This window comes from Oryx dammah, unplaced genomic scaffold (assembly GCF_014754425.2).
Source record: "Oryx dammah isolate SB20612 unplaced genomic scaffold, SCBI_Odam_1.1 HiC_scaffold_11058, whole genome shotgun sequence".
NCBI lineage: Eukaryota > Metazoa > Chordata > Mammalia > Artiodactyla > Bovidae > Oryx > Oryx dammah.
The window spans coordinates 2234180-2246973 of NW_024080452.1; the positions used below are offsets into that span (position 1 = coordinate 2234180).

At 39.5% G+C, this 12794-nt stretch overlaps 1 protein-coding gene across 2 annotated transcripts in view; it reads right to left on the reverse strand.

The window, feature by feature from the left end:
* The window catches only part of LOC120860386 (calcium-transporting ATPase type 2C member 1-like), a 126239-nt gene that overhangs the window by 10606 nt on the left and 102839 nt on the right, over nucleotides 1–12794 (reverse strand). For both annotated transcript variants that reach the window (XM_040236187.1, XM_040236186.1), the window contains 3 exons: nucleotides 8243–8399; nucleotides 5393–5563; nucleotides 3178–3275 (listed from right to left, as the gene is read on the reverse strand). In XM_040236187.1, the coding sequence (XP_040092121.1) occupies nucleotides 3178–3275; nucleotides 5393–5563; nucleotides 8243–8399 (426 nt within the window). The remainder of the gene's footprint in view (nucleotides 1–3177; nucleotides 3276–5392; nucleotides 5564–8242; nucleotides 8400–12794) is intronic.

The window sequence follows — 12794 nt, forward strand, 5'->3', positions numbered from 1 at the left end:
ACACACACACACACACACACACACACACACACACACACACACACACATATATGGGGCTTCCCAGGTGGTGTAGTGGTAAAGAATCCACCTGCCAATGCAAGAGACACGTGTTTGATCCCTAGGTCAGGAAGATTCCTGGAGAAGTGAACAGCAATCCACTCCAGTATTCTCACTTATAAAATCCCATGGACAGAGGAGCTTGGCGGGCTATAGTCCATGAGGTTTGCAAAGAGTCAGACATGAATGAGTCCATATATATATTCACACACACACACACACAAAGGAATACTCAGTCACTCAGCCATAAAAAAAGAATGAAATAATACCATCTGCAGCAAAATGAATGGACCTAGAGATGATCCTACTAAGTGAAATAAGCTAGACAAAGGCAAGTATCACATTATATTGCTTACATGTGGAATCTAAAACAAAAAAATGATACAAATGAATGTATATAAAAAGAACTTATATGAAAACAGAAACAGACCCAACAACATAAAAAATAAACTTGTTACCAAAGGGGAAGGGTGCTGATGTGTGTGTGCTGTTGTGTCCGACTCTTTGTGACCCCACGGACTGTAGCCCATCAGGCTCCTCTGTCCATGGGATTTTCCAGGCAAGAATACTGGAGTGGGTTGCCATTTCCTCCTCCAGTGGATCGTCCTGACCCGGGGATCAAACCCACATTTCTTGTGTCTCCTGCACTGGGCAGGTGAGTTCTGTACCACTAGTGCCACCTGGAAAAGGGAAGGAGAGTAAATTAGGAGTTTGGGATTAACAAATACACACTGCTATATACAAAACAGATAAACAAGGACCTACTTCTACAGCACAGGGAACTATACTCAGTATTTTCTAATAACCTCACTGAGCTGGCAATTTACAAAAAAGTTTTGTTTTGCTTCTAACACTAATAAATGAAAAGCTTTTCAAATTGCTCTAAAGTAAAAGCCTAAGACCAAGATTTAAGAGTTATATGAACACACAATAAAAATGGAGAAAAAGGCCAAAGGGCATGGGCGGTCATGGGGAGAAGTCCAGCTTAGCTCAGCTGAAATCACTGAAATAATTCATTGATAGTATTTGAAGAAGAGACTTGTGTTTTCAAAAGACATGATAAACCTGAAAGAAGCTCCAATATTTATGGAATAGGATGACTCTAAGCAATTCAATGAGCTTCTCTCTTTGGAATAACATCAGAGCATCTGCCACAACTGATGCAAAAAACTCTTATTTGGAAATCACCAATGATGTAATCTGTCATGCTAATAACGCAATTTATACCTTACTTCTCTAACTGCCTTTCTTCCTTCTCTAACTGCCTTTAGGGTGGTTTTCAGAGTTCATTAGCATTTTTATCAGAAAGCCAGACAGGGAACTGAAGAAAGCAAATAAAATGAAACTTCCAGTCTGTCTGATGTCACTACTTACTAGCATCTCTGGGAAAAGGCTAAACAAAGATCTAATGGGAAAATGTTTAATTAACCGCAGGTTTCATATATATATTTGCTATTGTACATTCTGTCTCAATACCCTCAGGGAACTTAATACAGGATTTATTCTTTTAGAAATAAATGTAAAAACTATCAGGAGAGGACACACACCCATACTGCTTCCAGATGCTCTAAAAAGGCATTTCAATGAAAAAAGCACTGTCTTTTCAACAAATGGAACTAAAATGACTAAATACCCATACCTTAAAATAATTAACCTTAACCCACTTCTCACAGACAAAAATAATTCAAAATAGATAAGAAACATTAGTATAAAACCTAAAAGTATGAGACTTTTATTTTAAAAAATAGGAAAAAATCTTTGTGACCTTGGGTTAGAAAGAGTCCTTAGATAACACATCAAAAGCATGATCCATAAAAGAAAAAAATGATAAACTAGATTTCACCAAAATTGAAAACCACTGTTTTTTAAAGTAAAATGGTAATAGACTAAAAAGATAAGCCAGAATGGAAAAAACTTTCTTCCAATCAAATATCTGATAACACTTTTATCCACAATATATCCATTTTTATCCACAAAATAACTTCCAAAATCCAAAAATAAAACATTTTAAAAATAGGATGGTTAGACAGTTCACTAAAGCAAATATATGAATGGCTAATAAGCACATTAAAAAGTACACAAAATCATTAGTTGTGAGGGAAATGCAAATTGAAACCACAATAAGACACCATGATATACCTATTAGAATGGGCATGGGGAAACTAACAATGCCATGTGCTGGTAACCACTTTTCCAACACTGCTGATGGGAATGTAAAACAATAAAGCCACCAAGTAAAACAATCTGGCACTTTCTTACAAAGTTAAACATAGATTAACTATATGACGTATGCTCATATACGTGAGCAATTACGCTCACATATTTAAGAGAAATGAATATTTATTTTCTTACAAAGCTTATATACAAATGTTTTTAGTAGTTTTAACCATCATCAGCAAAAATGGAAAATAATCCAAATGTCTTTAAACTGGTGCATTGGTAACATACACTCACTGCAGTGGAATCCTACTCAGCAATTAAAAATAAATTATGCTAAATCAAAAAAAGCAGATTCAAAGGCCTCATGAATGCATGATTCCATTTTCAGCATTCTGAAAAGGCAAAACTACAAGGACAGAAAACAAAAGCAATGGTTGTTGCCAAGTACCGGAAGCAGAGGGAGGAGCTGACCACAAGAGGATCTGGGATGGGAGGAACCTGTGTGGTAGTTACTAGGACCACAGGCATCCATCAAAACTTAAAAGCTGTACATTAACAAGGAAAAAGTTTACTGTATGCAAATGACAGCTCTTTAAAAAATCATTCCCACATTCAATTAAAACAGAACACAAGAATAAGAAGTATAAAGTAATGATCTGTCTCCATTCTGTACTTTATAAATACAAGCACCATTGTTAATTTTCCACAGTATCCTTCTCAGAGGAAACTGAGCTCTTGCTGAAGTTAACAAATTTGCACTGATATTCATAATGATCACCTCATAGACACTCTCAACAATAAGACAGAGCTCAATGATAAGATTTTGCCTCATGATTTAGACCAACAAATGTGGCGGCCATGTCCCAACTGTTTTCAAATGAACAGCTTCATTAACACTGCAGGAGAAGAGGTAATGCCTACAATAAAGCCTTAGTCTGAAAGGCTCTGGTTCACGCCTACCTTTGGCACTATTTGTGAAAGCTGCTGGACATCCATTGCATCGATTTCTTCTCCTGAGACTGACTGGGAGGTTTTGGAATATAATCCCAGACGACTAGCTAAAGTGAAATGGGAAAGAAAACATAATTAACCAAACTGCTTTTGCTTGACAGGCTAGTCAACATAATGCTCACTTAATGATGTTATTAACTCACTTTCTCTTCAAAGTATAAAATGTCCTTATATCAAGGGATTACAAGACAAGACTATGGTAAGACAGATCAAACTGATTTAGTAAAAAGTCTTGAGTTTTCTGTTTGATTATTTTTGCTTAAATTCAATAATACACAGTTTTCTCAATTCAACCCTAAGGATTTAAACTCAGGTACCATACCTAAGAATTTAAACAAGGCCATGTGGGTTCTACTCAGGAGCTCAATTTTAATGAAGATCAAGAGTGCTTTTTAACTAAAAACCAGGCAAGATGGTGGCTCATCTGAAATATTATGTGCGTGTCTGCTCAGTCGCTCAGTCATATCCAACTCTTTATGACCTCAAAGACTGAGGCCCACCAGGCTGCTCTGTCCACGTGATTTTCCTGGCAAGAATACTGGAGTGGGTTGCTATTTCCTCCTCCAGAGGCTCTTTCCAACCCAGGGATGGAACCCACCTCTCCTGCAATGACAGGCAGATTCTTTACCACTGTGCCACCTGGGCATCCCATGAGGTATCATGTACTTTTATGTAAATGAAAATAAACATTGAGAAATTTCTCTAGAATTAATCTTCCCAACAATGGTATGTTTTCAGTGACATATTCTTCTTAAAGTGTGAAATTCTTGTCTCAGTCTCTTTCCATATTAGTAAGAATTAATGAACTTTAGCACATTTTAAATTTATCAGTATGAATTATAGTTCACAGGTTCTGGAAGATTAACTTCCATGTCCATTTTTTTCCCCTTCTATCTGGTAAAGTAACCCTTATGGCAGAAAGTGAAGAGGAGCTAAAAAGCCTCTTGATGAAAGTGAAAGAGGAGAGCGAAAAAGCTGGCTTAAAGCTCATGGGAAATAGATGGGGAAACAGTGCAAACAGTGTCAGACTTTATTTTGGGGGGCTCCAAAATCACTGCAGATGGTGATTGCAGCCATGAAATTAAAAGACGCTTACCCCTTGGAAGAAAAGTTATGACCAACCTAGATAGTATATTCAAAAGCAGAGACATTACTTTGCCGACTAAGGTCCGTCTAGTCAAGGCTGTGGTTTTTCCAGTGGTCATGTATGGATGTGAGAGTTGGACTGTGAAGAAGGCTGAGTGCCGAAGAATTGATGCTTTTGAACTGTGGTGTATGGATGTGAGAGTTGGACTGTGAAGAAGGCTGAGCGCCGAAGAATTGATGCTTTTGAACTGTGGTGTTGGAGAAGACTCTTGAGAGTCCCTTGCACTGCAAGGAGATCCAACCAGTCCATTCTGAAGGAGATCAACCCTGGGATTTCTTTGGAAGGAATGATGCTGAAGCTGAAGCCCCAGTACTTTGGATACCTCATGCGAAGAGTTGACTCACTGGAAAAGACTCTGATGCTGGGAGGGACTGGGGGCAGGAGGAGAAGGGGACGACCCAGGATGAGATGGCTGGATGGCATCACGGACTTGATGGACATGAGTCTGAGTGAACTCCAGGAGATGGTGATGGACAGGGAGGCCTGGCGTGCTGCGATTCATGGGGTCGCAAAGAGTCGGACATGACTGAGTGACTGAACTGAACTGAACTGAATCTTAAATGGCATTCAAACAACATAGGCATACATGTGATCAGACGATGGAACTATAGATACAAGCTATCTTCTTTCAAGTTAGGTACAAAGTCTGCTTTTAAAAAATTATATTCAAGTTGAAAGAAAACCTAAATATCATCCTTTCATGCATTCTTTCACATTCATGATCTAGTGCTTTTAGTCATCAGAATGGTATACTATGAGACTAAAAATAATCAACTATCCTTTTATGAATATAATAATGTGATTTCACAATGCTTTAGTTATTTTCAACTAAAAGTATTATTTTTTTAACTAAAATAAAATTTCACCCACAATTTTATAGTGTATGAGCAAACAAAAGCATCACTTTTTACTGTAGAGCTCGATATTTTGTAAATACACTTCATGTCTAATGCTCCTCTATGCAATGCAGTAATTTAAGAAAAACTAACAAGAACAAAGGAAGCAGCCTAGTTATACCGATGGCAACTGCAGTCTCCTGTGAGTCTCCAGTAATCATTTTTATCGACACTCCCGAGGCAATGAGTGTTGTAACAGCTTCTTTCACACCAGTTCTAGGAGGATCAATGATTCCCACCAGGCCAAGGAACGTCAGTTGTCCCAATTCAGGACCAGAAGCCAAAGCAAGAACTTGGAAGATAAAATCCAAAAAGAAAATGTTAATCACAAAAACATTAGAATTTACTTTACAGAATCTGGAGGCCATAACACTTCACACTCAGATAAATCACTTAGGACTAGAATGTCATTACAGTAATAACAGAAATTTTAAAAATCAAAAATTATTACATGCAAAGATACTACAGTTTAATGGTTCTTGATAGGGGATTGCTTTAAATTATTAAAAATTAAAAGGAATAAGACTACAGAACTGTTAAGTAGAGAAAGCGGGAGAGGAACAAACAGGAATGTTTTCACATAGCAAAACCTGCAGCTCCTTTCAGTAGAAACTATTGACTCTTAACAAAATACAATTAATTATTTGGAAAAGTATAGGTTTGTTGATCTTTAAAGTCAGTTTTAAACAGACACCTCTGTAGGTGATTTCTACTACTGTATCTTCATCTTTCCATCTTACAGGCCTCCAGAATAACTCAATAGCTTGAAGTTCTAGAAGGCTATATTAATTAGACAACATGTAACAATTTTGTATACAACAAACTCTGGAAGGTACAGTTAATCTGTAAAGTAATTGTAAAACCACTAATACCAACAAGAGTTTATATTCTTTCATTCTTTCTATATTAACAGGTATTTCTTATTCATACCTTTGGTTCTCCTAAAACTACATGAATAATACCACCATACCACCCTTTATAGTTAGTTTCCTATCACCCTTAGGAACGTCAGATACAGGACAAAGTACTATTCATTTCCAAATATCATTTAGCTTTATTCTCAGAATTCCAGAACTTTAGCAGTAGCTACCTTTTAAGCCAGAGGGATGTGTCTACATCTGGGATATTATACTAACAGACTGAACAGCCTACCAAACACACACACACACACACACACACACACACACACACAAACTAAACCTGTGTATCTCGTGAGGTAACTAAAAAGCCCCAGAGAGACCACAGGAAGTACCCATTCTTACTCAAGCAGAAGGTATGAAGGATAAGATACATTTGGAAAACCATGGTTCGAGGCAAATCACTTCTTTTTCCAACACAAAATCTATGGAGATATGAGCCCCACCAAAAGCTTTCACTCTGGAGGGAATAAGCCACATGACAGTTCCTGTGTTGGAACAGAGGAAGATGGCAATAGAAGGGGGAAGTGAGTATCAACCCATGTGTCAGCAAATTCTAAGCAAGGGACACCAGCTCCTGGCACCCTCAGTGGACGGGTGGTATCAGCCCAGAGGTCAGAATTTTGTATTTATTTGTTTGCTTCTTTAGCATAAATGAAGATCTAATGCTACTGTATGGGACAAAGGTCTGTAGAGCTTTTCATGTGAAGGATCCCTAACTCCCTCCTTTATATTTGAAACATAAAAACAAAGTATATTCCAATTTTAAAATTAACAACCACATGTATTTTAAGAAACTCGGGTTTTATAAGGTACAAGATAAGTTCATATCAAGTTAAACTTCACATCTTTATTCATTTATTCTTTACTCTTCATCACGACAACTTCAGCAGGGGGAGGAAAATGGAGCATAAGAGGAAGAGATGTGAAGCAAGAGACAGATGCCCAGAATGTTTCCCAGAGCCTGTGAAACAAAGATGTGCTCCACACCATGTCTGGCCTATTTCACAAAGTTACCACACCAAACCACACATACACAAAGCTCCACAATCTTTCAGATTAAGAGAACTAGGCCAAAAAAAAAAAAAAAAGTGTGAAGCTTCTGTTATAAAAAATTAAGGAAAACAGGGAGCACATATCATACTTTTAAGACTCTATAAATGCAAGTCAATTCAAAACCCTCTAGCTGTGAGCTACTAAGAATAACAAAACACTGCCCTCAAAGGAAGCCACAAGAATATCTTTCTAAACCTACATTATACGAACAGAAGTCCTGTAAATCTATGGTTCACTCTACTTAAGTGAACCATGAATAAGAATAGTTTTTACATACTTGTTTCCTGCTCCCAGAACTGTGGTGCTTGACTTTTGTTTTGTACATAATAAAATTAAGGAAGCCAACTCTTCTAATTTCCTTGAGAAAGACTACAGAAGTACATGCATGTATGTGTGCATGCACCCATGGGCACACATTCCCCACAAGCCAGAACGTAAAGACCAGGTATGGCCCTGACCCCTGATCTTCAACCCTACCCATGCTGATGTGTGTGTGCCCAGCTGACCCCTCTTCCCTATCACCGTCCAGTCAGCAGCATTTCACAAAGCCAAGTCTGGACACCTCTTTCCTCTCTGGTGACAGACAGGAAGGAGTCAGCAACTACCTCAGTTTAAAGCATTAGAGACCTAAGTCTCTTGATATTTAATAAAGAATTTCAGATTAATAAATAAGAACAAGTGATGACATAAGGAAGGAGTAACATCACTTTACTTCCATTCATTACCCTTCTCACAAGATAAACTTGTCTAAAATGAAATTTCTGTCAGCTGCTCAGAGACCACTGCAGATCTCTAAGAACTAGAAGTTTCATATTTAGCTATGTTTCCAACTTTCTATGTTCTGGGGGACAGTTAGTCAACTAAAACCTAGCATTTCAGAAATGGCAGGGCTCTACAAAGCCTGGGTAGAGCTGGGCAGCTCAGATGTGAAGCACGAATCCATCCGCAACTAGCAGCACTACCTCTCCACCAAGGTGACTGTGCTGACATGGCCTTACCTCTGAGCCCTGCAGAGCCCATCTGGGCCTTCTCTTGCTGGTACAGATCTCTCTGCTGCTGGGTGAGTGTCAAGGTCTGCCCTTTGCTGTGATATGTAGTACAATACTTAATCACCTGTTCATAAGCACCCTTCATAAAACAAATCTCTGGTCTGTCCTAAGAAAAAGCAGAGCAAATAAATTCAAGTTAGTTTTAATTCATATATATCAGCCATTGGGGTCAAAAATAAGCAGCATGGATTCCCATAATACACAGAGAAGTAACTCAAACCTAAGGCTTTGAATAGCACTTGAACTCTGATGATTAAAAGTTCACGAGAGAGCTTTCTGCATCCTTTTTAGAACACAGCATCTACTCTACCCCTTCAACCTCCATACTGAAGGTACGTCTACACTCAGCTCCATACTCTGAGATCTAAGCTCATGGCATAATAGGAAAAGGAAAGAGGTCTAACATCAGCCCACAAACAACGGTTCAGGCTTTCTACAATGCTATTACATGCATATATGTGACTCCATTTAATGCTCACAACAAGCTTGCAATTGTGGGTATTAGTAGACTTTTTATCTCCGTTAAGTAATATTCAAAAGCTTACAATGAAAACCTGCAGTCCCCTGCCCAACCTCCTCACTTCCAGTCCTATGCTCCACAGAGGCAAACCAATTTTAACTCTTCTGGCTGTTGTCCTGGGTACTTATCGTCATGTTTTTAATTACATTTTTACAGCTACTTTTCTACTTGTCAATTTTATACTGTCTGCTGTGACAGGTGATAGTCTGGCCACCCCCACTCCCTATTCCTTCTCTCTCCATTGTTCTCTCACACACAGAACAAGAATCACCAGTGTTCTGCTCACTTTCTAACTCTTCACTGCTGAGCCAAGTGGCCACCAGAACAGTTCACAAATGTCTCAGCTCTCCTTGCAGGCACGTGGCAGAAATGTATTTCCTTGCCCCTCTGTACCACTCTGAAATCAGATGTGATTTGCTTTGGCGAATAAACATAAACAGTACTTGTGTCTCTTCCAAGTGGTGATTTACGAACCAGTCCATAATGTGGCCCTCCTCTGTCCCTGGTACAACAGTGTGAGCTGACACTGAGAGAAGCATCCACCTCCCTGGTCCCCAGGTAAGCAGATGCAGCAGAGGCAGCAGAAAGGTATTAATGTTCTTTCCATGGCCTATGTAAGCCAAATACATTTCTTCCTGTTCAAGTTTTGTCCTTCATACAGTTAATAATTGCCTTTTTTTATTTGCCTAGTTTCCTTTATTCTTATTACTAATTAATTCCAAGCTCTTCCATGTCATATTATGAAGCACCTCTCAACGTATTCTGCACATGATCCAATGAGCAGGTAAGCTATTACTCCTCCCGTATGAGGACCTCCCGCCTTTCCTTTTCTAGTTCATTTCCAGGCTTACTACACAACTGGCATCCTGGAGCTTCCCTTCACCCCTCCGCTGGTCAGAACTCACTGGGTTCTAAGTCTCCCTTTTCTTTAGTGTATACTCTTACCTTGGAATAACTTATCCGTCAATATCGCTCTAAGAAAAGATATGTGGGCTATGCATTTTGAGACTTGGGTGAAAACATTTTTATTTCACCCCCACATATGTAAGTTCAGCTGGGAAGAGACCTCCTCTCAGTTGAAGGCTCTATCACCTTCCAGCCTCTAGTGTGCAGAGCTGCATCTGGAAAGCCTAAGAAGCCACTTAATTCCTAATCTTTGTGTATACTCCCTCCCCCTTGCCCTTCCTCCCCACCCTAACAACCTCTGAAATTGTTTAGAACTCTCTCTCAGTGCCCTCAAATTACTTGAATCAGGGGCTTTGGTGTGTTTATTTCCTCACCCCCACCCCTCTGTAACCCACTCACTGTGCAAAGCCTCCAGTGGGCAATTTTATTCTAGAAGCTGAAGCTCTTCCTCTAGAAAATCTCCTGATGTTATTTGTTAAACTCTTGTCATTTTCTGTCACCACTATTATGTGAATGTTGGAACTCCTACATCTATTTTCTGATTTTCACACCTCATCTTTTATATTGTCCACCTTTTTGACTTCTCTACTTTCTGATAGACTCCTTGACTTTACTTGAAAAACAATCTGTTTAAAGTATTTTGTTGTCATTCTTCATGGTCCTGGAACCTTTGTTTCTCTGAGACCCCTTTCTCTGTTGGCTTGGTCTGCATCTTTTATGCTGAAGACTCTCCCCAAGGCTCTGACAACCACTGTCTGTCTGTTTACATTCAAGACCGAAGCAAATAAAGGTCTAGAAACTCCATGGGTACTGCAGGGTTTATCAACTGATGGCCCTCACAGTGATGAGACAAAGGCCAGGAGCAGGGAAACTCTTCTGGTGAACAAAGAGCTTATGCAGGACCACTCCATACTGTAGGGATCTCCCCAGAACCAGTCAGCTTCTCTGAAACTCTCCCATCTTCTGACACAGAGAATGAGGATATGGGGAAATGTGCCCCTGCAGGCATTCTGAGAAAGTAGAGTTAGTAGCCAGGACAACAACTTTCCCTTAATCATCCTGTGTTTAGTCTTAAAGCTTAATTGTGCCTTCTACACTTGTGCCCTGGATAGATTTCTGGTCTGACCTCAAAAAAAAGAAAAGGTACGAGGAACATTTCTATGGGCTCCTTACAAAGAATTTCAACCTGATCTCCTGTTTTTAGCTCTGTATTTTAGGCCCCACCTTTAAAAGATAAACTAATCAAAGAGGAAGTATAGGAAAGTCTTATCTTTTATTCACTGGTTGTCATTTTGGTAGGTTCCAGGGAGAGAGCAGAGATAAATACAGACTGAGTGTTGTTCAGTCACTAAGTCGTGTCCGATTCTTTGTGACCCTTTGGACTACAACATGCCAGGTTTCCCTGTCCTTCACTGTCTCCCAGAGTTTGTTCAAATTCATGGCCACTGAGTCAGTAATGCCATGTAACCATCTCAATGTCTGTCACCTTCTTCTCCATTTGCCTTCCATCTTTCCCAGCATCATCTTTTTCAATGAGTCTGCTCTTCGCATCACATAGCCAAAAGTACTGGAGCTTCAACTTCAGTATCAGTCCTTCTAATGAATATTCAGGGTTTATTTCCTTCAGGATTGACTGGTTTGACCTCTCTACAGTCCAAGGGACTCTCAAACATGTTCTCTAGCACAACAATTCAAAAGCATCAATTCTTCAGCACTCAGACTTCTTTATGGTTCTACTTTCACATCAGTAAATGACTACTGGAAAAACCATAGCTCTGACTATACAGAACTTTGCAGGCAAAGTGATGTCTCTGCTTTTTAATACACTGTCTAGGTTTATCACAGCTTTGCTTCTAAGGAGCAAGCGTCTTTTAATTTCATGGCAGCAGTCACTGTCCTCAGTGATTCTGGAGCCCAGGAAAATAAAATCTGTCACTGTTTCCATTTTTCCCCCAACTATTTGCCCTAAAGTGATGGGACTGGATACCATGATCTTAGTTTTTTTGAATGCTGAGTTTTAAGCCAGTTTTTCCACTCTCCTCTTTCACCCTCATCAAGGGGTTCTTTAGTTCCTCTTAACTTTCTGCCATTAGAGTGGTATCATCTATCTGAGGCTGTTGATACTGTTCCCCACTATCTTGATTCCAGCTTGTGATTCATCCAGCCTGGCATTTTGCATGATGTACCCTAGATAAGTTAAACAAGCAGGGTGACAATATATAGCCTTGATGCACTCTTTTCCCAATTTGGAACCAGTCCATTGTTCCATGTCTGGTTCAAACCGTTTCTTCTTGACCTGCATACAGGTTTCTCAGGAGGCAAGTAAGGTGATCTGGTATTCCCGTCTCTTTCAGAATTTTCCAGTTTGTTGTGACCCACATGGTCAAAGGCTTTAGCATATGCAGTCAATGAAGCACACATAAATGTTTTTCTGGAATTCTCTTGTTTTTTTGATGATCCAATGGATGTTGGCAATTTGATCTCTAGTTCCTCTGCCTTTTCTAAATCTAGCTTGAACATCTAGAAGTTCTTGGTTCATGTACTGTTGAAGCCTAGCTTGGAGAATTTGAGCATTACTTTGCTAGTGTGTGAGATGAGTACAACTGTGCAGTAGTTTGAATATTCTTTGGCATTTGGGACTGGAATGAAAAGTGATCTTTTCCATTCCTGTGGCCACTGCTGAGTTTTCCAAATTTGCTGACATACTGGGTGCAGCACTTTAATATCACTATCTTTTAGGATTTTAAATAGCTCAGCTGGAATTGTACTCTGTTTTTCCCCAGTAGCGTATTGGACACCTTCCCACCTGGGGTCGGGGGGTGCCTCATCTTCCAGTGTAATATCTTTTTGCCCTTTCAAACTGTTCATGAGGTTCTTGCAGCAAGAATACTGGAGTGGTTTCCATTTCTTCCTCCAGTAGACCATGTTTTGACAGAACTCTTCACTATGACTCGTCCATCTTGGGTGGCCCTGCAAAGTATAGCTCATAGCTTCTTTGAGTTATGCAAGCCCCTTCACCACAACAAGGCTGTGATCCGTGAAGAGGAAATGCAGGCTGCTGAATTCAAGTGAAAG